Source organism: Melozone crissalis, unplaced genomic scaffold, assembly GCF_028551555.1.
Source record: "Melozone crissalis strain CALT ecotype California unplaced genomic scaffold, PUWL_Pcris_2 ptg000061l_1, whole genome shotgun sequence".
Classification (NCBI taxonomy): domain Eukaryota; kingdom Metazoa; phylum Chordata; class Aves; order Passeriformes; family Passerellidae; genus Melozone; species Melozone crissalis.
The window spans coordinates 6,870,765-6,898,037 of record NW_026535839.1 but is presented as its reverse complement, the minus strand read 5'-3'; the positions used below and the strand labels follow the sequence as shown (position 1 = coordinate 6,898,037).

At 41.3% G+C, this 27,273-nt stretch overlaps 1 protein-coding gene across 4 annotated transcripts in view; it reads right to left on the bottom strand.

Moving 5' to 3' along the window:
- Window positions 1–25,294, bottom strand: part of RNF130 (ring finger protein 130) — a 51,641-nt gene extending 26,347 nt beyond the window's left edge. For 3 of the 4 annotated variants that reach the window (XM_054287934.1, XM_054287936.1, XM_054287937.1), the window contains exons 1-3: window positions 24,403–25,294; window positions 14,390–14,584; window positions 1,195–1,445 (exon numbers count right to left, since the gene is read on the bottom strand). In XM_054287934.1, coding sequence (XP_054143909.1) covers window positions 1,195–1,445; window positions 14,390–14,584; window positions 24,403–24,670 — 714 coding nt within the window. In that variant the 5' untranslated portion in view covers window positions 24,671–25,294. The remainder of the gene's footprint in view (window positions 1–1,194; window positions 1,446–14,389; window positions 14,585–24,402) is intronic. The other variant, XM_054287938.1, reaches the window with a different exon arrangement.
- Between the last annotated feature and the right edge of the window lie 1,979 nt (window positions 25,295–27,273).

Sequence of the window (27,273 nt, the reverse complement as noted above, 5' to 3'; positions counted from 1 at the left end):
GCCATGTAGGGGATAGAGAAGGCACAATTTAGTATTCCACAGACATTCATTAAGTTAGAGTTATATTTAAACTTCACCATCCCAAGGGACCACACTAAGTACTGGCTACAGTGTGGTCATTTAAGAATGACATCCTTAAGAAAATCTACAGGATGCCCATGGGACCTGCAGCATCAGACACTATTTATAGTAAGTGAAAAGGAAATCCTGTGCCACAGCCGAGGTTTTGTAAGTTTGGATTTATTTTAGGTCTGACAGAACACAAAAAAAACCTGGCCCACAGTCAGCTGCTGTGTATCAGCTGTAATTTGGGGGAAGGGGTAACAGTGACTAGAGGTCAGGAGGTTTCTAAGTTAGCCTTGACAGAGAGACAGGGCAAAGAGGGCACTGTGGATTTCCTGAGGTTTACTGACCCTTCTCAATAAAAGCCAAGGCACACTGTGGAAGGTCATTAAGTCCACACTAGTAAAACATTTACTTCTAAAGTTTATTTGTGTTTGAGTTGACAGCTTGATTTAGTCTAGATCTCTGAGTATGGCCATATATAACATAGTACTTAAACAAATTAAGAATTGAAAAAAAATGTAAGAAAGGCATATTGGACAAAATTTTTGTTAAAATACATGACCAGGAGAATTAGGCACTTCTTACCAAGGGTGATCTTAAACAAAGTTGAAAGTTAACACAGATCACTAAGCAGCTCTACACCTTAGATTTTTTACCCTAATATTCATAACGGATTATGGTATGGGAATACTTTTGTACAATTTCTGAACTACGTTAACTATTACAGAACATATCCTTAAGAGCATGGGGAGAATTTGTAACATTTGCTCGGTGTTTAAACTACACGAGTTGATTCACAATTTAACTTTCCTCCTCATTCCCAACATACATCCAGTATGTATTACTCAGCCAACACAGAATCCTTCTGACTTTTGGCCTTAGACAAACCAAAACTTAAGTATTTTGCTTCAGTTTGATTCTTTCCTGTCATGTAATAGGATCTATACCAGTGCTGCTCAGGATGAAAACACTTTGCTGTATAAAAATCCTTTTCTGGCAACACGCTCTGCCTTGGAACAAAGAGATTCTGAACAGTAGTTTGATGGGCATTTCTTATTTGTTCTCTATTGATTATTGTATACTGAAATATTATCTCCATAACTTAAGAGAAAAGAAGACACCTCTTACCTGATTCCTGTCACGTGCACTTGTGTACCTGATCTTCTGGATGAAGTAAAATATTAACCATGCTGAAGAAATGATCATCAAAACAATGAATGATATTGACACAAAGACTAGAGAGCCCCGGCTGAAGTTCTTTGGAGGAACACGGGACCCCACTGCTATGGCCATCAGCACAGAGATGTTCTTTTCCAAGTAATTCAGGATCTCCTTAACCTTCGACTCTGTAATCATGACAGCAACAATGTCTCCAGTTCCTATAAAAAGGGGGAAAAGGTTAATTTCTATTTTAAATTAATGGCATGCTGCTCACAAGATTTTCCAAATACAAAGCCATGTGACAACTCAAGAGGTTTCAATCTAAGCCATCTGTGGCACATGAACACGCTACTGGGCACTCTACTCATGCCTTGTCCTTCAAACCCAGATTTTCAAATTAGGGCATTAACATTTGCCCTAAAGTCTCTGCAGCTCCACACACAGTAACAGATCTCTACTGCTGGTACACAGTACTTCCCACATTGTAATTACTGTGTGCAGTCTGAACAAGCTTTCAAAAGTACATTTGTTCCAGATCTGAAGCTGCGAATACCTAAACAGGCAACTCTCAGAAAAACATTCAGGAATGAGTGAGAATGTTGCTTGAGCACCCTCAGCATAGGCAGTGCTGTGGATGTTGCTGGGGAGAGTTATGCAAGTTCCCTGTGTGGTTATGTGGCTGCAAAGTAGAAGAGAATTGAAAAAACTTGGCAGAAGTTTGGCTGCTGATTTTATCACCCATACAAAGACACGCTTGGTAGGATCTCAAAGAGGCTGTCAGCTTCATCAGCTCCATTTTCAATGTGCAGCCCATCTGTTTTCATAGTGTCTTGCCTCTAGACTATTTCCTGTCCCAAAGGGAAAATTATTGGTACAAGCATAATAGGAAAACCATAAGCCTTGCTGAAAAAGAACAAAAATCACCTATAGAGCAGAGCGAGCACCTATGTTTTAAAGCAAAGACCTCATTAAAAAAAGAGGATCTTGAACACAGGGTAATTCTAAGTTAAAAGAAAGAAAAGTTTTAGAAAAACCAAAGCCAGAAAGAAAAAAAACTTGTGAAGTTTCATTCTTATTCATCCAGACTTATTTGCTTCCAATACGAAAAACCCTTTCAAGACCTATTTTCAAAATGCTTGCAAAATCTGTTCATCTGCTTGTTCCATCTGCTTGCTCCAACTCACATTCCCTCAGAGAGGAACTGCATAAGGCAAACGACTTCAGCACCAAGATTCTGGATTTAGAGTGGATTTAAGCTACAGAGAACCTAGTGTGACAACAGAGAACATGAGGTCCTATTTTAACACAAGGCATTTGTTCAAAGTGTTTTAATCACAACTTAATTTTTAAGAAGCTACTGTACCCACAAAATGATGTTCAAGAGCCAAAAGAGCAGCACCTTTGAAACCCTGGGCACAATAACTCAGGCTGACAGCTACATAATTTTCCAAAATGGGGACTTATAATAGAGTTGTGCAAGAGCCTTAAATGCTCCCTTGTTACTCTTTGAATTTACCATGTTAAATAGTAACATTAAGAGTCACTATCATCAGTTTTCCTATTAAGTTGGTGATGTGGATTGTGCTGACAGAACTACTCAAAAGAATCAAAACTGATAATATCAGAAATTAAAATTTTCACAATAATTGAAAAAAAAAACAACCTTCCACAGCCCTCAAATTGCTTTCCTCCAGAAATTTAAACTTTATTTAAAATTGAAATGACAAAGTCATTCAGGCCTTGTCCTGCTAACATGGGACTGAATAGGAAAAGAAAGTGTTTCCTTCTGAATATTTTTGAAATAGTGCCACAGTAATTCAAAAGCTTTGAATAGCAATGAGAACTCAACACAATGCATTTAATCTCTAGTATAGCACAGATTCACACAAGATCAACTTTAATCCAGCTCTCAAGAGACACTTCAGTACCAAGTTTGGTTTCATGCAAAAGCAACCAAGATATTTAATAGCCAGCAAATCTTAGAGTAAAAGTCCATCACTAGCTTTATTTTCATGGACATCTACCCAGATTCATATTTGTCTGGTTGGGAAGATAGTTCCTGCCCAGACTTGCAGCACATTTTTACAGCACAAGAGATATCCTTCCTGCAAGATCCTGTTTTTAGATGCAGCACATGCTCCTGCAACCCCAAATCCCTGCAGCTCAGATAGTGCAAGATCCATCAAGAGCAGATAATTTATATTGCTTGATATTTTCCCCAGACTTCACTTCTGTTCTTCATATCTAGTTCAGACAGGGAAGAAAAGCAGGGAAGGGTACAGGAAGACTGCATTCCCCAGAGCACATGTTCTGCTAAGCTTCCCCAGTAGGAATTTATTTGCACTGAGAAATTATGTTAGTATCAAAATATCAAGCTAAAGCACTCAGTGTAATATTGTAACATGATTTATAGTTATCTGCAAAGCAAAGACGACAAAGATCTTCTGATACTAGTCCAGCTCTATCTGAATCCAAAGCTGAAGCCTCTACCTATTCCCTGCTGCCCAGGGAATGTGACAAAGCTGACAATCTGTCACGCGTTTTATATAAAGCCCAGCACAATGGGAACCTCTGGCATCACTGCAAAGTGATTTGCATTCCAAATGACTCAACTGGGAACAGCCAAAGTGCTACTGCTGCTTCTGACCCCACCAGAGCCAAGGAGAACTGCAGAAAAGAAAAATAAATTGTGTCTGTTTAACATACTGAAGCTCAGTGGAAATTGGGATTTGGTTCATCCGTATTTTTGTCAGGGGCATCACCCTAAATAATTTTAGCAAGAACTCCCTGTTTGAGAACAATTGGGGGCAGGAGGAGACAGTGACTCATTTATTTTAAGCACCTTGAAACCTTGTATTTCTGAAACTTTAGCAGAAAAAATCCTCAGGTGAAGACAGAAAGACTAAGAGTGTTTGTGAAACTCAGAATATGGTCTTACTCCATGATCTTATGAAAAGCAATATTCTCCTCAGCCAAGAACACAGTGTCCAGAGAAAAGAATCTGGATTGCTTACTAAAGCCAATGAACTATACATGGAACCACAGACGACAAGCTAGGACAGACGGTAGGCATAAGATAAATATTGATGTCTGTAAACATAAATCATTTAATTGCTATCATCCAAGCCCAGGCAGCTCTTTCTAGCTTGCAATTTTACCATGTGCATGTTTAATTAGGATAGTTACACAACTCTGTGTATGAAAAGGGATGAAGTTGTGACTAATCATTAAATCTGTGTAATGTTACATTGTGAGAGCAGAAGTCAGAAGAAATTAAAAGCTTAGAAGACAGTAAAAACAGGACAATGGGAAAAACAGCAACATCCAGGAGTTTCCTGTAGAGCTCATAAGGAAACTGCTTTGCTCTCTCACTGACCTATTCACATCCCCTAGCAATTCTAAAAGAGCATGCTCAGAAAGTCAATAAAAAGTCATCTCAAAGAAATGTTACAAGTGTCATCACAGGCAAATATTTGTGGTGCTTTTCTGGCATTGGGATTTTTGGTAGGTTTTTTTATCGTCTTGTTGCTGTCAATCCTTGACTACCAAATGTTTATCTGAAGGTCAAAATATGGTTAACTATGTCCAGGATACCAGGCTGAAGCTGAAGATAGGCATGGTTCAAAGAGCAGAATTCAGACACCTTCAATCCTCCCAGCATCCATGGAGGTGCAGGGAATGGCAGCCTGGCAAAATGCAGCTGCCAACCAGGGCTGAAATGCTCCAGCTGCCTTCTGTACATGGGGAGGGCAAAACCTTGGATCCCACCTCGAGTGTTCAAAGTGTCAGACCACCTGTAAGAAGCACTGAACTGCTGTGATTTGATGCAACAAGGTTTGCAGAGAACTGAGGATTAAGTCAGATACTCATAACAAAGGTCAGTGATTTGCTAATGGCTGATATTTTAAGCTAAAGTCCTTGCAATAAGTCTCTGATAGTGGCTGCTGATGCTGCAGACACAGCATGAAGCACACAGACTGCACTAATCTCATGCTTGTAAAAGAATACTGTCCTCTCTTTAAATAGCAGAGAAAATTTAACTGCAACTGAGTCCTTTCATCACTTCTTTTTGAAAAACCTAAACATAGCACATTTACCTGAATAATTCTGTGGGTGAAAATTTCAGAGTACTTCCTTAGAAAACACAAATTTCCCATTCCCTGATAAAGGTAAAGATTGGTCCAGACAGTCACTTAAAAGATGGATGTGAAATGCTACTGCCTTTCTGAGTACAGCAATAGGAGCATCATCATCATCATATAATTGGAAATAGAACTGCCCATCCTCAAAAGCCAGACTTCCCTATTCTTCTATTACTTCCAATTCTTCTGTTAAAATCCTGCAGCTGTGTGCTAAGCATTTCTGAGCAAATTATATCAGAAATGAAATGACAGCAACACCTACTATTCAGTACCCAGGAAAGGGATCAGTCCTATTACTGTGAGTGACAGATTTCTTGGAATAACATCAACAATGAAACCATTCCAACAGAATTTGGGATCCCAGAAAATGACAAAGAAAGCAGGAAAACATTAATGAAAGCTCTGGCTGTGTAGGAAATTTTGAGACCAATTGTGAGGTCTGGGAAGACACCAGAAGACATCTGAGCTCCATGAGAGCAGAGGTGGAATCAAGATCACCTCTACAAGGGAAGGAATTCAGCCAGAGAGGATAAAATCCATGGAACCCATGAGATAAAGGGTAAGGGAAAGGCATCTGACCTGTGTGCAAAGCTGTGCTGCTAGAAAAAGCAGGCTTGGGGAGAATTGTTTTCAAACAAAAATTCCATGGCACAACAGTGGGGAAACCCACACATTTATCAGGTACCTTAACATTTTTGTCTGATGCAAAAGAAAGAAATTTGTTGTGAAGAATAACTCTTGCATTCTAAACAGATTTATGGGAAAGCAGACACCAAGAGGACGAGCCTTGGCATATCTTCAGAGCCATTAAAACCAGTCTAGCTGCACATATTTTTATTTTGATCTAATCAGAAAGTAAACAAGAGCATATCCAAGCTGTCAACACATGAGCAATCTCAAGAGTAGAATATGGTATTTGAGATGTCCCAAATCAAATACTTCTGAAAACAGAAAAAGACCATAATATTTGACAGTTATTGCATTCTAAACAAGACAAGAATTTAACACCAAGAATATACATTAATTTTAAAATGAGACTAGTAGCATTTTAAAACATTTGTCTTCCTGTTGGCTTAATAATACTGAAAATGTTTAATTATTCCCTGTATGTAAGCATTTAGTTTAGGATGCCTATTTTATGTAGTTTCAGACACCAGAACAGATTTTACTAAATTACCATGAGAAAAATCATGAAGGGCAGCAGCATTTGAAACTATTACCCAAAAGTCAGGCTTTCACAAGGTGCCTCAGTTAAATAGAACCAGTGGAACAACCTTCTCTCCCAAAACACTGAGCAGGTATTTTCAGAAATCACAAGTCTCTTTGCTGCACAAACCTATGCAAAACAACCTAAATAAAAAAGCTTCTAAAATTAAAACTTGAATTCTCTCAACTCAAGAGGGCAAAGAAGTAGATATTTCAAGTTCAGCGAGGAAAAGGCTTCTATGAAATACTGTCAATGTGAATCTGAAGAACACTCAAAACTCTTCTCTGTAGCAAGAAGAATTTCAAGAGATTTCACTCTGTCAGGTAGCGAGGGTCCTGCTCTGTGCCCTCTAAACATGATTACACACATTTCAGTGTTTGCAACATGCCAGGCACTGCTGTACTGCAGACAAGATGGATCACAAAGCTCTGCTCCTTTAAGAAGAGCAGGCATTGATTGAGGCTTATGGTTAGAAAACCAGAAACAGCAAGAGCAGCTTTGCAAAGATGGGTGTGACACAGTTAAATTCAAAACAAATATTAAAGCTTAATCAGATTCATGTTGTGCTAGTCTGTAGCACATTAAGTTCATAAGTGATAAACAATAAACTTATAAGCCCATCCTCCTTCATTAAACAAGAAGCAATGCCTCAGTATAATATCCTTGCTGTATTTTTGATCAGCTTTATAATCTACTCTGACCAAGAGTTCCTAAAAGGAGAACCAAATAGCAAAATCAATTGAGAAAACGGTTGAGCTGTATTTAGATGACAACTGCTGACACATTATTTCATAACCCAATTGCTCTGTTCTGACACTCAGGGAAACGTTTCTTAAGGAGGAATTTGCATGCAATCAAAACAGGTAGTCACAGCCACATCCTGATTCATTCACAAGTCCAAATCCTGCTGATACACGTGAGCTGGGGAGCCACACCCCTGATTTCCTCAGCCTTGTCAAGGTCAAGCTGTCTCTGTCCTACACCCAACCCACTCCAGAAAACCAACACTCACAGCCTCTCAAAGATCAACACAACATCGGAATGTACAAAAGCTGTTGGGCTTTGGCTTCTCTGCAGATCATTTCCTCCTCACCCAAGGAGCTCCTCTACCTTCCATCCCAAGTCATATGACACTAAGCACTGCTAGAAAAATTAGGATCCTCTATAAAGCGACAAGATGCACCCACCTCTTTATTGTTAGAGTCCCTCAAGTTCCAGAATCTCTGCCCAGTCTTCAAACATGCTGCTTCAATGCTTCTGATGGGCAGCAGGAGGACAGACCCATGGCTGGGCCAAGAAGGGGAGAGACTTTATACACTCCTGGAATTTGAACTGCAGCAGAGTTCCCTTAGAATAGCAGGGACACTGGGTTTGGGGACCTGGGGCTTCTTGTGCTCCCCTCCTTTGAATCACCGTGATAATTCCACGTATATCACATATTCCCTTTCTGTACAAGGACTTTTATCTCCTGGGAATTACATTAATACATAGATACCTATCTTTTTGTGCATGTGACCTTTTCGGTTCTTTACATTAGGAAAAACCAAGCCTAGGAATGGGAAAAGCAGACAGATGTTGCAGAGACTTTACAGACATTTCACATTTTCTTAGCAATGCTTCTTTGCATCTGCTTGCACTACAGTTTTATCTTTTTTAAAGGAAATGGACATTCCACCTAAATAATGCTGGAAGAATAAAAAAAGCTTGGCACAAGAAATGTATCACTTGATCATCCCCTTTACACAATCTGTGCACAGATTTTCTTTTACTCACATTTTTACATGGCATTTAACCATGTTTATGGCAAGTAAACTGATTTACAGTCTCTTTCAAGGCATTAATACTTGTATTGTTAAGGTATTAGTATGCTAGCAAAGGAGACCCAATTTTATATTCAAACCTTGAACAAATGCAAATGAATAAAAAGCTGAAGGATCACTTTAAGTTTTGACTAGGGAAATGGGGTAATCCTGACACATTACACACCACTGAAAAAAAAATGTGTCACAGCTTAGCACATTTCTGAAATATCCATGTCTGCCTATCTTCAGAAGATATTTTTGCTGATTTGAAAACAGCTTTTCTTCACTTTCTATACTTCAGAACAATGTCCAAAATCTGTTACAGTGTTACATTTTTGATTCCTCAATAGTATTAATGCAGTGTAGACCTCACTGACCCATTCATCAACGTAAGACACACTTGGATTTTGGTAATTGTCTCTTGCATTCCATAGTGTGACCAGTGCTAGCAGGTGGCTTACATTTTGCCATTTCTGGATAGCAGTTTGTATTCCCACTAATGGATGGTGCAGCTAAAAAACCCAGGGATTTCTGAAAAATGGCAATTTGTCATGCTCATGTATTTTCTTCTATAGACTTCTGTACACATCTCTCAATCTGGACATGGACAGTCATTCCAAAAAAATTCAGCAAAGCACCAAAGAGCAATGGCAAGACAGCCTTACCCAAGGACACTACAAAATACTTTGAGAGATTTATAAATAGCATATTCATAGATTAATATCATAAATTTGGTTCTACTGAGTCCACAGATATGGAGAATTACTCTGCTGCTGGAGCTCAGACTTTGGATAAGAAGAAGAATGTAATTACTTACAGTCACTAACAGTCCCTTGGGCCTTTTCACAGTCACAGAACTAATTACCCTTTCAGCTGCCTGAGTTAAAATGAGCCTGACTGCTGTTATTTCAGTTGTGGATGAGGCATGTATGACACAGAAACACTGGTAGGCAGTTCTGCAAGGCACCAAGGCTATGATGGCTCTGTAAAGGGGTTTCCCTGGATTGCCTTGAAGAGACAAGGGCTTCCTTATGGTCCACAATCAGCACACCAAACACTCCTGTCCACGTCCCCAGTGTCAGACACCTCCATCTACTGTGTGACAGATTTTCCTGATTGATACACCTCCAAGGAATCTAGTGGGAAATGGGATCAACAACAAAGCTGTTGACACTCATCCTCCATATTTTCAATTAGCAAACATAAACAAAAAATGATCAAATAGATGTAAACAATGCTTAAACTATTAATTACTTTGCCTTTTATAAAGGTTTCAGCTTTAATGGCTCAGCTCTTTCTTTTTCACTAATAGTCTAAGATAAATTACTAATAATACAATTTAATAACAATATGGTAATATAAAATAAAATTAGTTTGGACCTGTGGATTATAAGTAGGTCTCAGTAATCCAGGGCAAGTTTTGCAGTGGATTTGGTGTAGAGCTAAAACATTCATCAGCACACATTTGTGCAAGATAATCTGCAGTGCACCCCACCAGAGCTTTCATGCATCACTTCAGCTGAGAGTTACATAAAGAGACATTTGTGAGAAAAAGGCAAGCAGCAGAGTTAAAAGATGAGGTGCTCAGGGATCAGTGCCACAACAGAGGACAGTGACACCTCGGCTGCCAGCTCTATTGTACCCACTAGGAATGAGGGCAAGAACGGGGAACAGCCATTAGGTGGCAACAACTTCAAATTGCTTCCTGTCCCTCCTGCCTCTGACCCACTGACCTAAAACAATCCACAGAACACTCAGGCCGATTTAGCACAGTTCAAAGCAAGCACAGCCCTTCCTTCCCACACCAGTGTGCTTTTCAAGCAAACAGAGGGCCATGGAAAATCCTTCCCTTGGAAGGGACCTGTGTCTGGGAGCCCATGTTGGACAGCTCTTGCACAGTGCCACGGCAGGGGAATGTCACCTGTGCTCACCATGGAACAGAAACACCTTCCTCCAGAAAATTAATGAGGTGATTCTTCAGAAGAGCAATGAGGACTGATCTTGATGCTATGTCTGCATCTTGGTTCAAAAGACCTTAAAAGATTTACCTGTATCAGGTAAAGCTGTTTATAAACTTCTGGAATTTTTTACATGCTGATAAACCATGATTACTGGAATCCAGCAACTTCATTTCTTTTATATTTCATTTCCTTTATATTTCCTTTATATTTGTTTCTCTTTTTCTGTCTATATTTTGTCCATAAATTCTTAGTAGGAAATTTGAACTTTAAAGGCTTGTTTGGCATATATTCTTCTCTATAAATCAAAATAAAAGTCTATATTTTAAGACAGAAATTCAGTATCATAAAATTATAGAATGGCTTGGAAGGGGTCTTAAAAATTACCCAGTTCCAACCTTCCCATGTTTAACTATTTTGTACTTAACAGGGTTGTCTCCACCACACACATACAACAAAAAAAAGAATTAAAACGTTATTTAACCTGGATTTTCTTCCTTTTCCCATAACTGCTTATAAAAGAGACAGCTACCACATATTTTCTTCACCACACAGGCTCTTTTTTACATTAGACAGCATCAGTTTTGCTTTAACAGAAGCAGCAAGCAAAACCACTCATAAAACTGCCTTCCTGCCAGTGACATCATGGTCTAACATAACCTGTGCTGGGAAGGGTGTCCTTTGCTTAGGCTGATAGAAGACATCTACAGGATTGTGCAAAATAAGTATACACTGATATATACAAGGATATGCACAAAGAAAAGAAAATAATCTTGCAAATAACATCAACAGAAGTACAGGTATTTATAAAAAAAAGCTGAGCAATTCCTGAAGGTCATTACCTACTTTAAAACTCAAAGGTGAAAATGGAGGGGCACAGACTTGGTGGACTATGACACAAGAGAAAGCAAATTCTGCTATTAGAGCAGAAAGTGTTCATTTGACACAGTGATGATAGACTGATTGCAGAGTGACAGCTGTTATCCAGCCACCAGAAGGAATTGCCATTCTGCTAAGTAACATTTTCAGTATGAACAAATTTCCATAAGAATAAAATTTTCAAATGTGTATTCAAGCATAAAATAGCTTGGATAAAATATTAATCCTACAGGTGAAAAGTGCTTCCTAAGCTCTTTTCACAGGGAATCACCTCTCTGCAGGTGGGCAACACACAAAAATCTGTGTAATGTGTTATTTATTTTTACCACAGACACTGTCTAAGAGGGTGATTGGAATTCATGGAAATATCCAAGCAGGAAAGCTTGCAGCTCATAGTGTGCATTATAAGCAGTTGCTGCTTTCCTCTCTGCTTCACCAGGAAGACAGAATATTTCTAAAGCTTAATATAGAGCAGTACAAAGATTATGTTACATATATAAAATATAAAATAACACAAGGTCTACTTTCTCCTTGGTCTATGGAAAGAAAATATAGAGTCATCAACTTGGTCATCAACACAGCTGCCAAATTGTTTTGTGAAGACTATTTTTAAAGAAAAGAGGAATACTGCACAGCAATAGACATCATATGGAGCTAACACCAGCTTGGTGGCTCACCTCCATCCTCACCTGCTATCAGCTCCATCACATGAACTTAATCAGTGCAGAACAGCTCTCAAATACACAGGGTCAGCTCCTCCCAACCTTTAGGGACAGAAAACACTAAAGAGAAGTGATGTAGTGCACTGGAATATCTAATTAGCTGATCACACAGAATCAATTAGGTTGGAAGAGACCTCTGAGATGACTGTTCACCACCTAAAAAGCACACAAGCAGTCTGTAGTTGAAAAGGCAGAAAAAGGAACACCAGGGAATGGCGTGAATGTGTGCAAATCTGCTTTACAGTGTTAGAAAAGACTCATCCTGTAAGCACAGGTTCAGGAATCTGCTCTCCCCCCTGGAATAACTCTCAAGAAGGGGAATGCTGGATTCCAAATGCTCCCTGTGCTGAGGCTAACACCAAAGGTCTAGGCTACATCTCAATTACACACAATTACAGTTCCTCCATCAGCCCACCAGGAAATTATCTGCAGGAAGCTCTGCAAAGTGATTGTTGAGGAAATCCCTCACATGTCCATAACAATCAAAACAAAGGCAGTGGAGCAACATTTCTCTTCATTCCAGGTGCTATCTCAGCTCTAAAAAATGACTTTTAGCCTGTCACGTAGTTTGAACACTTCAAGTCCAACATTAATTTTGAGATAGAGCCTTCAGCCCAAACCAGGGCAGATCCCAGAGTATACTGAGCACATGCACCTAAACCCCAATATTTCAAATACTAAGCTAAAATATGCATCATCTCCAGCAACTGCATTTTTTTCAAAGCTTGCCATAAGTAAGAATAAATATTTGGAACTCAACATGCTGAAGACAGTACTGGTCTTTTTCCCAAATATCAACTACCCAAACAGCTGCCTGGCTACCTTACAAGACACTCTTTTACCTGCTGCAGTTCTCAGATTTTACATCTTAGATGGTATTTCAACCAACCAGAACTACTGGTCCTATTGATAAAGTTTCAAAGGCAACACACTGATCCTCTTAGCTGAAACAGGGAGTGAACAAGGATTTCCTAATAAAAGACAGACCCCATCTTACTGCTGTAAAGCAACTGCCAAATCTGCACAGCATTATGAGAAAGAGGGTATTAAAGTTCTAATCAAACTCATGATATGATTGAACATGTAATAGAGCTAACAATGCTAAAGCTGTATCAGTAGCAGTAGCCTTTTTCCTCACACACTGATGTATTCCAGATCACAGGAAAACTACAATCATTGCTAAATAGAGCAGATTTATATAAATATTCTTAGAGGTAGTTCAGAGTCCAGAGTAGAAGGCTTAAGAGAGCACTATAACTGTAGAGAGAAATAGGGGATATTAAAAAAAAAAAACAAACCCCAAAACAAAAACCAGGAAGTTGGCAAAAAATGTTTCATTACAATATGGAACTTCTCACCTGTAGATTGCTTATAAAAATGTCTAAGCAAGGTACCTGAGATAAAAATCAATTTTCAATAGGCTTTGAATTGCTTCATGGAGGTCAAAACCCTCCTGCAAAATTCCTGTGATACAGAGAGTTGGGAAGGTCAAAGCTCTTTAACATTTGCCTTGTTAAAAAAAGAAAGAAACAATCATAGCATTTCTTCAGTCAAGGAATTCAGTTCTAGTTGTGTGACAATATGCAGAGCAATAATTAAGAAATTCTAGTTTCCAAGCAACCCCCTATGCTAAAAGAGACTGAAAATATCCTAAAAAAAAAAAAATCAGCCAGCAGTTCCACCACCAAATATAGAGAAATGCCTTTTCTGATTAAGCTAAATAGTTTCAAAAGGAGGAAATCTTCTGGAAAATGAAAAAGGTAGTTATCAGAATTGCAAAAATAATTTTAACCAAGGAAAATGTTTACATATGAGGATTCCAGCAACAAAAGTAAGTCACAAGGAACAGTAAGATTTTACACATAGGCATCTGTAAAACAAGAGCATTCTCCAGAAAAACAGACTTCCAGCATTAATCTGGACAATTTACAGAGGCAAATCCAAATCATTGTTTTGTTGATTCCTGTATGGCACTCAGACTTCCACTGTAGAAAGAGAATCCTCTGTAAACTGTCATCAAAAAAGCATGCAAGCTCAGATCCCAAAATACAGCTGTTAACATTTGAAGGTCCCCATCAGAGCAGTGAGTTGAAGACATGCTGCTAAGGATTCTTCAGGCTCAGATTTGTAAAATTCTAGCTCTCCCACTATATCTGTATGTTAGCTTCACTTCTGCAGAAAGGTTTGAAAGATTGCTCCTCAGCTCTTACAGGCATTTCCTCACTCCAACACACCCACATCCCCACTGCAGAGGAAAGTGTTCCTCACTGGATAAATGAATGCTAAAGGAAAATAACTTTGCAGAATTATTGGCTTATTTCACTATATTGCATATATGCAAATATCATTAGTGAGTGGCTACTTCCAATACCATCTCTCCAATGCCAAGAGCTCTTTGGCAATAGTTTATATGGCAAAAGTATTATAGTGAAGGAGATTACATTTTATTTACCTTGATGAGTCATTGTGACAGGTTCTTCACTGGATACATTGTTGTAAATGACCACAGCTGTGGCATTATGTGAAGCTGCTCGAAGTATTTTCTCTTTAAATGTACAATTTCCTCTCTGTAGTAAAGCAATCCACTGCTTGGTGTTTGGTGGCACCTGGAAACGTGTTCGAGGGTCACAGCCCAGACGATCTGCAACTGAAATGGGAAACAAATTTACACAGGCATAACAAAGGAAAAAAGAAAAATCGTAATTTCAAGTTGCTGAAGTACTTAAATGTTATGCACTAGGAAGTCACTATTCTCTTGTGAAGAAAGTCTAAAGATAACCATATTCTTATGAAAATAAGATTTTAAAAAAAGAAGTCTCACGCATTGAAAGCTGTGACTATGTGCCCAAGAATTAGGCTCACTAACACAAGCTATTTTTAACTCCAGTGCAGCTAGAATAATGAATTCACATTCAAATCAATACCTGCCTAGAGGCTGAAAAACATTAGAATATGGTTCATCTGCTATAGGCATTTACAAAACAGCTGTTTATCACTCATTCTGGGGAGTACAAGTCTTTTTTTTCCTTCCTAATGCAGCCACAAAGATCACTGCAGTGGGAAGTACAACCAAACAAAGCAGGTTGTGAAAACAAGATTTCAGAGTTATCTGCCATGTGCAGGCTACTGTAAGAAAGGACAATATTAAAAGCTGATCTTGTAAAACCCCAGCTGCCAACATCAGCTTTTTACATATGCACATTTTGTCTACAAGGAAATGTATTCAAATTCATAGAGAAACAAATGGGTTTGCAAACACAATGCACTTGTCAGCTAAACAGGTATGGATGGTATAAAGGAAGAGTAACAGAAATGGCAAATGCCAGATGTCTGAATTCAACAGTGTGCAAAGCTCCTTTGTCCCTTCTGATGGTGTAACATATCCTGGAACAACCCAAAGCCACAGAGCTGTGTACAAAAGACACAAAACCCAAGGCAGAAGGAACTTCCCAGCAGCTGAAACCAATGAAAGACAGATCTGTTTGCACAACTGCAAACACAGTTTAGTCTGATACACTGGTCATATCATTAAAGGATTTTCATTTAGAGCCAACAATAGTTTATAATGCAAATATATTTATCCTTTTGAATGCCAAGAGTATAATAATCTTTGGCTACTAAAAATAGTTGGGATAAACAGTGATTTTTTCCAAGACAAAAAACCAATCTATTTGCATAATAGCTCAGAAAACATTACAGTTCTGCAGTGTAAGAGCAAATCAAATTAAGTCTCCCATAATTTTTTTCCTTTTCAAGAAGTGAGTTCAGCACAACTATGAGATTTCAGCAAAATAATTTACCAGCAAAAAATATCCAGTTTAATATATTAGCTGAAAACAAAAGGTCTTTTTAAACACTCTCAGTCTAACATAGCTGAGGTTAAACTCTGTAACAAAGGAGATTCAAAGAGCTAAAGATGTTTTCTGAAACAAAGAAAATCTTCTGCCTGCCTGCCTGAAGAAAGCTAGTGCAGATGAATCTATACTGTGCAGACATCCAGGAAGTCATTGCATCTCTTAATTTGGACAAGAAGTGCCTCTCCCTGTTCCCCTGGAAGGAGGGTGGGGAGCCAGATACCAGCACATCCTTTTCACAATTGTTTTTCAAGCCTGTATTAGACATCTCAGACACGAAGGGCTATTTGCTGTATTTTTGTTTCATCCAGGCATCAGGGAAAATCTGAAATACAGATGCCTGAAGCCAAGTTTTATAGAGTGTTTTCTTCCATTACCCTGACATCATGACTCAAATCCTTGTGGAAACTGCTAGCTAGCACTGATCCACACGTGTTTTGCAGCACTGGTGATGGCATCACAAACACCAACAATCACATAAGCGCAAATTCATGCCCACTGCACTTTTGCAGCTTGTCTCCATAATCTTAAACTTGAGAACAGTATGTATTTTTGAAAGGAATTACAGCCCTTTTTGAAAACAAAGAATCACGACACAGCACGTGTGCCATCAACCTTTTTGCCCTCTGTTAAGACAAAAGCTGTTTAATGCACGATTCCCCCTTGCTCTGAACATTTCCACTCAGAAACATGGAAGGGGGAAAGCACCAGCAGACTGGGATAAGAAGTTCTTCAAGCCTTGAAAGTGAAAAATCCCACCCTTCTCCCATGAAATCACATTCAAGAATCTCAGGTATGATACATCTGTTGGAAAATACCATTTTCTAAATGGCTACAATTCCACAGAATCCCCTCAAGCAGCCAAAAATAACTCTGAAAGTAGACACTAAGGCAAACATAAATTTACCTAAAATATATGAGATTATTAAAAACACCAATCCCACAATTATGTACTGTTTCCTTCAGTACAATCATGATCAAAACTAAAATATGAAGTGAAAACAAAAATGGTCACAGTTGGGTTATTACAGTGGAAAAACCATAAAACAACAAAGAGCACCTTGAATGAGGAAGAAGCATTCTGCAAATTCATGCAGCACCTTGAAATTTGTATGCTTGAAAATTTTTAGCTTAAAAAGCAACAGAGAAAGCAGTGAGAGATAACAGAAACTGCATTGGTGGGAAAAGCAGTACAAAATTTTCTACCACAGTAGAGATCAAAGTCTCTCTCAGCTGTGGACAGAGCTATGAAATGTTACTGGATAAAGGAAAAGAATTAGGAAACAAGATATTAAGAGATTAAAGCTTTCCAGATATAGACCAACAAACACCATTCAAATGCTTACAGCATGTTATTCCTGACGAGGTGTCTTCAGTATACCCTGATGAAAATTTAACAGCTGACAACATTAGCTCAGTCCTATTTAAGTAATGCAAAAACATTGAGGAAAATCTGGTTGGTTTAGATAAATCTGAACTGTCTGCAAGTCACTTGAGATTTAATAAAAAGTCACAACCCACTTTTCTTTGCATTAGCATTCTATTACACCACACAAATGTTAAGTAATCTTTCCACTTTTAACTAAATAAAATTCAGAAACAATAGTGAAAAATGTGGGGTGTTCTGCTTGTCTTTCAATAGACTGAAGATACTCCAAAAAGCGTGGAAGTCTTAAAATCACAGTCACCCTTCTAGAAGAGTGAGATGGTTACAATGAAATATCCTCTGATTAGTTCAGGTGTCAGGGACATCAGTGGGCACTGAAGGGGACACACACAAACAGGGTCAGCCAGAATCACCTCTGCCACTCCCCACTACCCTGCCCTTGATGATCTGCTATCCAAAGTTCAGCTGGAATCAACAACACATGGGCTGCAAGCATTGCCTGGATGATCACAGAATTGTTTGGGTTGGAAAAGTCCTTTAGATCATCGAGTCCAACCAGTAATCTGGCACTGTTGTGTTCACCACTAAACCACGTTCCTGAGTACCACATCTACAAGACTTTTAAATCCCTCCAGGTATGGTGACTCCACCACTGCCCTGGGCAGTCTGGTTCAGCACTTGACAATTCTTTTAGTGATGAAATTTTTCCCAACATTGAATCTAACTCCCTCCAGGCACAGCTTGAGGCAGTTTCCTCTCACTGTGCTACCTGGGAGAAGAGCCTGAACACCACCTGGCTCCACCCTCCTGTCAGGGAGCTTTAGACAGCAAGATCCTCTCTGAATCTCCTTTTCTGCATCTCCCTCAGCCTCTCCTCATCAGACCTGTGCTTCAGCCCCTTCCCCAGCTCCTTTGTCCTTCTCTGGACATGTTCCACTATCTCAGTGTTTTTCTTGTAGTGAGAGGCCCAAAACTGATGTTACTTGCAAGAATGAAAAGCAACTTCACATTAAATTATTCTAAAATAAATCACTTACACAGAGAAAGATACGATCAGAAGCTACTCATGGAAGTTCAGAAGATATAAGCATGCAGAAAGCCATTTAAGTAAGTTTCCTTAAAGGTGTGCTACTGTTCTGGCTTGTTTGAAATATAAACTATTTACCCTGCCTGTCTCTGTGTTTATCTATGCATCATGTGTTGGCAAAACCCCAATATTCTGGTTTAGAAGGTTTAGAAGTGGCAGCCTGCTGGGTTAAAGAGCTATGTACAATGTTGTTGTAAATATCTCCCTTCCTAACATAAGTCCCAACACCTCAGAAGAGCCTCTTTACAGAAGAATCAGCTGTGATTTAAGTACCTACCATTAGGCTCATGTTTGTTTTTGCTTTAGGAGAGCTTCAGTTTCCTTTTGCAAAATACACAGGGCTGCTCAATTTGTAGAACTGTTTTTCTTTGAGCATTTTTTATAATTCAAGACCCCTTTCTGCTGAAGGACCAAGGCTTGTGAAAGCATTTTAGGGATTCATGGGAAAAAATAGTTAATGATGCATTAGATCCAACCAAGGTTCCTCAGCTACTGAAGAAGTAGTGGCAAGCTCACAGTACCTTCCTTTTCCAATTGCTTGACCATGTTTTAGCCTTCTCCCTATAGGAAGGGGAGCCATTTTGTGGAGCAAAAATGAAACAAAAAGGGCAGCTCCCAGCAGCTTTGTCACAAGTGCACACCTGTCTGAATGCAGACTGTCCCCTAGTTCTGACCTGTGCCTGGGTTTGCTCTTTCTCACGCTGTGTTCCTGCTGCTCTTGCACAGCTTTGAACACAACTGTGACACCCCCACTTCAGCCAAGGTTGCTGCACTGGCTGTTATCAGACTTTGTTCCCTTTTCACAGAAATATCCCACTCTCTGTGCATTAACCATTTGATTCCATACAGGGCTTTTTTTCTTTCTTTTTTTTTCCCCTCTAAAGGTCAGATATCTTGCTATTGATTTCATCTTAGCTAATACTGTACTCTGTAAATCCAGCACCAGTTGCCAGAGCTGGTCTGTCTCAGCTACCCATACAGAAATCATTTTAATGTCTGACCTTCAATCACTGTAATACAATAGCTGGAGAGACACCACCAGTATTTTGAGGGACAGCAGATCAAGAGGCTTTTGGTACAGAAACCACAGAGGAACACAGGAAGGTGCAGGGCCATGCAGGCTGCACCCCAAAGCATTCCCTCCCTACAGGTCTGCTGCTCAGGTAAGTGCTATGTGGAACACCTGACTGGTAAAACAAGACAGCTTTGTGCAACACATTAATTATAATCCTGTGATAAAATTTCCAGAAAAAGAATTCACCTGGGAAATTCACAGAGGCAACTCAGCAGTGCTGATGGATTATTTCAAGGAATGGTACTAGTTATTTTCTATCCCATTAGGGCTTAATACATGCAATGGACATATTTTCTTTCCATGCATTACTACTGGTGTTACTATCAATATAACCCTTATTCATGCCAGTCATAATTTCTACTTTATAAGGTGGTGCCATTGAATCAATGAGTTATGTACAGCAACATTTCCTTTTCAACAGCTCTTTCAGGTAATTGCTTTGACTAAAGCTGGCTTTAGCATGAAAAGAAACTCTTTGAACAAGAGGTAATCTGGTTTCAGGAGGAAGTTAAACAAAAGAAAATCACTGAAGCTTAGAAGAGTCCTATAGTAGTTCAGATTTAATCTTGTTAGCTCAGTAAGTATTCTACAATTATGGCTATATACTCCAATATATACCCTCCACTTTTGCTATCAATTAATGACTGCTAATTAAGCTGAATACAAAGATCAATCATGAAGGACAAGCATGACACAAGATCCTTCTTCCCCTACTCTACTGATATATTTGCTTGCTGCATTTTCATAAGCCGTACTGGTTTGGATTCTGGGCCAGAATTTCTGTCTGAATGCTGCCTGAAGCGCCACAGTTACCAGGAAACTGGCATTTCAAACCTTCTGTAGCTAAAACTTGTTCACACAACATGTTTATGAAGTGCCAGATGCTACAGAATGCTGTAGTTATAGCACTATGCACAAGATATACCTCCTTCCTAACACTGAGCCAATATTGTTTCTTCCACACTTTCACCTTTTCCTATCATGTGTTTTTCCTCACATTCTCAGTCTCCTCGCCAAGCCCCAACCCTTAAATCCCTTTGGAGAGCTCTCCTTTCTGTGAGCCCTTTCTCCAAAGCAGCTTTTGTACAACCACCACCTCCCTACAGGCCCTTTAGGCTCCATCCCTTTCCACCCCTCCTCACCCACTCATTCCTGACCTACTGGCTCAGTGAATTTAACATTTCAAGTTTGACTCTGCTGCAATCTCCCTTCCTATCAGCTCCATTGCCAGTCCTGGTCATCCTGCCTGCTTCCCCAGCCAACCAAGGTGCACAAAACCTTCCCTCCCAGCAAGTCCTGCAAGGGGACTCTTCAGAGCACACAAAACTCAATTTCTGGAATCTAAAGGCAATAACCCAGATTCAACAGCCACAAAGAGTCCTGCTCCCCATGGAGAATGTTTTTGAGGGAATTAAGCCACAAAGCACTGCAGGTTCTCCCAAGTACCATTAAGGTGAGTATTCAGTGGCTTCTAGCTTGGCTTGCCATGGCAAGGGGAATATGCCTGACACCTAAAGGTCTGCACCACAACTGGGGTCAGGCACCCAGTACCAGAGAAGAGTAAAAGCACTGGTCACTGGAGTGGCACAGGGCTGAACACTTGCAGGGTGCATGTACAGACATCCAGGAGCACTCAGGCAGCTGCTGGGAGAGGACTGGGCTGAAAAGACCTGGAAGTGTTCAAGGCCAGGATGAATAAGGCTTTGACCAAACTGGTTGAGGAGGGTGTCCCTTCTCAAGGCAAGGGGCTTGGAACTAGACAATCTTTAATGTCCTTTCCAACCCAAACCACTCTACGAGTCTCTGAAAATGTCTGGTTGCACAAAGTCACAAATAACAGAGTAAAGGACTGAGAAGTATTCTGGAACCTCACTAAAGGAATACTATAAACCTGAACTAAACTATAGAAAATCTGCATCAAGCTGTGAAGACTCATTTCACTTTTATCCTTCCATGAACAACAAAAGGAGGTTTTTTTTTGGAATCTGCAAGCATTCATGCGCAGCAGTGGTTTAAAATGCTCTTCTAATAAAAAATTAAGTCATGACAAGAGATTAACAAGTTAGAGGAGGTAAGAAAAGCAACTCAAAGCAGAAGAACGGAAGAGAGATTAATAAAGAAACTATGCTGCTACCATGCATTTAATGTGCTTGGAAAAAAAACCCCACACAGCTGCTGAATGTACAGGCAGCAGCCAACTGTGACCAAGAGCTCGCTGGAGCTGCACTTTCACAAGTGACATTCACAGGCGGTCACGCCAGTTACTGCCACCCCACTCCCAGGGGAGCACTGCCTTTGAAAGCCCCTATCAATTTCATGCAAGCCCTATAAAAAGAACACAGAAAGGGTTTTAATACATGTATTAACATGACAAGGTTGAATTCCATTAGAGAAATCCTGCTAAAGAAACAGGAGAAGTGATTGACTATCATGCTGCACAGAGATTTAAAGGATGGGTGACCACATGGAGCTGGCATCTTCAAAAAGCAGTACATAAAATATTAGGCATTCAAGAATAGAAGTCAAAACCACCACAAAACGCTTAAAATTACAAATTTTGTGTGGTCAGCAGCAGATCATTGGCCCTGAATCTTGAATTAGTAAACTCATTTCTTTCCCTGCAGGCAATGAGTAAGGGATGTGATAAGATGCCCCATTCCTGGAAGTGTTCAAGGCCAGGCTGAACAGGGCTTTGGGCAGCCTGGTCCAGTGAAAAGCATCTCTGCCCACAGCAGGGGAGTTGGAACTTTATCATCTTCAAAGTCCCTTCCAAACCAAACCATTCTGTGATTCTGTGATTCTTCACAGAGCATGCAAAAATGTGAAATTAAGGACACTTCAGCTCTAAAACAGTCCATGCCATCAAGGTGCTAACACATCACCCACATTTGTGAAAATTTCAAAGATAGCCCATAAATGGGTGAATGCTTGACATCACAGCAGTTTCAAATTCAAGGTACCTTCAAACAAAGTTGCTAACAATTGTAGAGTCATTTTCTTCTGAGAATACATAAAAACTGGGGTACAGCATTTACTGCTCTAAGCAGTGGCTGGCAGCTACTCATGTTTAGAGCTATTAGAAAAAAATTTTGCAAACAAGTTCACCAGCAATATTAACAGGCTGATTAAAAAAACATGAAAGCAATTACTTTCAGTAAGACTGCATCATCGTTTATCAAATCTGAATATAAAAAAAGCAGCTTAAGTAAAAGCATAAAATATTCCAATCCTCCTTACTAAATGAAACGCTTTTAAACCACAGGCACATCAGCAAAATTTAAATAAAATGTAAATATATAACAATCTACACAGAACAATTCAGAGTATCTAAGAATAAGGAAAACAACTGCTGTTGTGCTTGCTTTAAGCTGTCTGTTAGGAAACAGAAGGGTAAAACTGAATTTCCCCCAAAACTGATAACAGTTTTAACCACTGCACTATGTCAAACCATGTCAGGTCTGACATTTTCACACTTCCTGCTGTGCTTTCTCAAGAAAGCTATTCATCACAGTATTTAGCAGTAGGTATAAAAATACTGTTTATAGACTGCTCATAATTTTATTTAGCTCTTCTCATTATCAGCTGCCTGTGAAAAAGCTGTCAAAGCCTCCCTCAGTGTTTAAATTGAACCTTAGTGAAAGCATATCAAAAGAAAGCAGAAAAAGTTACAGAGGCAGATTAAAAGAAATTAGTATCAAAAGTTTTTCCTGACAAATAACACAGCTCAAAAAAAAAAATAAAGTGCTTTGATACCTTGCATGTATCAAAAGGCAGTATTTAAAAACCTGTTAAAATACTACTTGCAGTGTGTTTACATGCCTAAAACTTTCAGGACAGACTCCTGATTTCAAGGGGGCTGTGTGAGGATGTGAAGAATATCAGGAAGCACAACAACTGCAACATATTTAATGTTAGCTGATGGATAGGGTTTGAAGTACAAATAAAAATCATTTTAGAGCAGACTTCCTCAACAACTTCTGCTTCCTCACCCTTCCTCCCCAAAATGTACCCCATTAATATATTCTAGTTATATTTTGCAGAGCTTCATTGAGACTGGCAAGCACCTGCTGATGCACAACCTGATCCATCCTGACCAGAAGCTGACAGAGGCTGCCTAGCAGAATGCATTTGCTCTGAAGAAGCATCAAAGTATTTTCCTGATCTTAAGATTTGGCAAATTCTCTAAAGCTTCTAATAACACAGTAGTTTTGTGCTATCAATTCTTTTAAAACACTCTTAGTATTCACCACTTAAGACTCTAGTTTTAACTGACTACAATATTTCACTTAATACATTATTCAGATGTTTACTGTCCGGGAGGCAGGGACCACTGTATTCCATCAAGTGGTCCATTTCTTCAAGATGGCAGTTTAGATAATGTCAAGAATGATTTTCAAAATAAGATTCTATTAAAACTACATCACTATTACTGAAGATACTGGTTTCACTTCAGGCAAAAATAATGACAATACTCTAAGCTGTTCAAATTACTGTTCTCTATAAACCCCAGCATATACCAAAAGAAAAACTGATGGACAATGGCTTTGTTTAATTAAAAGAAAACTGATCTGGACACTCTAGCCAGTGTTCAGTACTCCAAGCAACCACATTTCGGGCTGGCTATGTAAGAGCAACAGCTTGGTAGCTTCAGTCCTTCCAAGTCTTGATGGGCAGCTTAAACAGTGTTTTTATGAATTGCACACTGAAAACCTGTGATTTCATGCAGTTGCAAAGCCATCCAGATGCAGAGCGAGATGGCCATGCAGCTGTTCTGAGATTCAAGGCAACGCTGTAACCAAATACTGTCAACTATCGCTACACTCTCTGTAATTAGTTCAGGAATAACACCTTCACCGCTCAATACACCCAATCTACTGGGATCCATGCTGGAAAGCACATTATGCTTTGCTGAGCCGATATTCAAGCCAACACTCTCAGATCACGGATTTATTTTATTTCCCTCTGGGCAAGCTCTTCCTCCTCGTCTGTCAGAGCTCTCTAGGAAAGCCTGCCCAGCCCAGGCAAGGACCAACCACCCGGCAGCGAGCGAGGGAAGCGTTACCTCCGTTGATAGGGACGGGAGTCACCAGCAGCCCCTTGACCTCCACCTTCGGGGAGTCCTGCCCGTAGCGGCCGCGGTCGATCCGCAGCAGCGTGGGGCCGCCGCGCTCGGGGCTCAGCACGGTCACGTTGATGAGCGCGGTGTAGTACGCCTGGCTGGCGTTGTCGGCGCCGGCCGGCCGGACCCGGCCGTGCCACAGCAGCAGCGGCAGCAGCAGCAGCACGGAGGAGCCGCCGTTCCAGTGCTGGCGAGCCCACCGCCAGCTCATCTTCGACCCCAGGCGAGCCGACGGCCGTCACCGGTTGCCTCCGCCGCTCCCCCCCGGCAGCGTCGAGCCCGCACGCCCGGGTGTGTCCTATCCCATCTGACAGCCCGGGAGCGGAGAGAGACCAAAAGCAGGCGGAGCGGGGAGGAGAGCTCGGGCTCATGCCATGGGAGGAGCCAGGGGAGTCATGGCAGGTCCCAAACGAGTCCGATCCGCCGCCGCGGCTCCCAGGGAAGGCTGCTCGGGAGAAGCCGAGCTCGGCCGGTCCCTTAGAGCGCCGCGCTCATACCGCCCGCCCGCCGCCGCGGGGGAGCTCCGGCCGGGCGAGGGGAGGGGAGGAGGCGGGGGCGGTGCCGTGGCTCCCTCCCCGCGCAGCCCCTCGCCAGCTCAGGGGAGGCTGCCGGCAGAAGCCGCCGCTGCCGCCTCAGTCGCGCTCGCGAACAGCCGCGGGGCTCGCCTCGGACTCGGCCCGCCGCGCCGCCTCGGTTCGCCTCGGGGCTCGTCGCCGCCTTAGTGCGGCAGGCAGCGCAGGTCAGTGCCCAGCCCGGCGTTTGCAGCCGGCAGCCGCCGCTTCATGCCCGGTTCGCCCTGAGGGCGGCGGGGGCCCCGCACCGTCCCGCGGCTCCGCGCCCGCGCCTCGACTGCAGCTCCGCGCTCTGCGCAGGCGCCGCACGCCCCGCCCCGCGCCACGAGGGCGACAGGCGGGGCTTGGGCATCGACCACGCCCTCTGAAGGCGGAGCCCGAACAAAGGGCGGGGCAATAGTGTATGATGTCATTGTGGGCGTGGCCAGACGGCGGTGGGAGCTGGCGCGGGGGTGGCTGCGGTGACACCGGGCTGCGGTGGCACTGGGCTGAGTGACACCGGGCTGCGGTGACACCGGGCTGCGGTGGCACTGGGCTGAGTGACACCGGGCTGCGGTGATGCCGGGCTGCGGTGGCACTGGGCTGAGCGACACCGGGCTGCGGTGACACCGGGCTGAGCGACACCGGACTGAGCGACACCGGGCTGTGGCGGCACCGGGCTGCAGCCACCCGCGGCTCCCGAGGAGTTCGATCACAGCGTCCAGAACCACCGTCTGGAAAAGACCTCATCGAGTCCAACCTGTGACCAAACACCACCATGTCAACTAGACCATGGCAATACAGTCTGTCCTTAAACATCTACGGGACGGCGACTCCAAAACCTCCTTGGGCAGTCCATTCTAATCACCTTTCCGTGAAGAAAGTCTTCCTAATATTCAACCTAAACCTTCCCTGGGGCAGTTTAAGATGTTGGGACACACAGACATACAGGCTCCCATGGCTCCTCAGCATCTTCTCAGAAAAATATTTCCAGTTCAGGAATGCTGATGGCCAAAAAGATGCAGAGTTTTAAAGCACGTCAGAAATAGAGGGTGAAAGAGCTGTGTGTGTGAAAACCAGGTGGGATGTATTCAGTCTGTCCAGGTAGAACTGCATGGAATTTTGGGGCAGGAACAGCAGAGCCTCTGTGTCAGTTCATTCTTACCCTATTTGGTGTTACTCGCTTCTGACGTACTAAAATGGGAAATTGTACAAACACTCAAGTGTTGTTAATAAATATTAATCCCCAGAAATACTGTAAAACAGGGTTTGATGAATGATCAACTAACATAGTTTTAAGGATTTCAGCCTCTTGGGAGATGTAACAAAATAGTGTAATGGCCTCCTTGGATTTTGGAAGACAAACTAACTGAGAATTAGTTACAGCAAAGAGAACAATTACTGCAAGACTGTTAGGATATTTTCTAAGTTCTTCAAAAATAGCTGTGGAGCTGTTCTTTTGAGATATGGTCTCCTTGGTGACTTCCCCAGCTGCACGGGAAGGCCCTCAGATAAGTTTGGTGTTTAACCTATGCATCTTATTAACTTGTTTTCTTCTGAGAGCTTTTGTATTTTATTCATTTGTGATGCACCTGCTCTCACACACACATAAGATAACACTGTTGAAGCACAGTCTGTTTATTTCATTGAGATACAAGTAATTTTATCCTGCTCTTGGAGAAACCTATTCCTTCTGCAAGGAAAGCAGCATGCTTTCAAACCTGCATCTTGGAGCAGAAGGGATGTACAAGCTGTGCTAAAGACATGTGTGGCTCTGTAAAATCCTCTGAGAAGCTGTTTCTGCAAAGCTCTGTAGAAAAGTCAATACAACCCAGGAAATTATTCTGAAGCAGCAACTGAATGTTCTGCTTACATTTTTTTTAAATTTAATTTTGCCATTCTTGGTACATGCTGGGTGAGGAACCACATGCTATTGACTGTCTCCTCATTTCACCCAAACTTTCACCCCAGCCAGAGGGCTGACACACTGCAGTGTGCAGAACATGTTTTGGAGCTGTTCTTGCTTTGATTTCTCAGCACTAAGAGCTCTGCATCATTCTGATGCAAACTCATGTGCTTTATTGCTGAAATGTCCTCAGAAGGGGCCAAGAAGTCCCAGGAGCCTAGGAGCTTTTGCCATCACTGTGCTGACCTTCAGAGAAGGATCTCAAAGCACTTTTGAAAAGCACTTTTGAGGAAAGATTCACTGGCCATGTTAGAAGCAAAACAAGGACCCCAGCCAGAGCATCCCCAGTTCTTTACT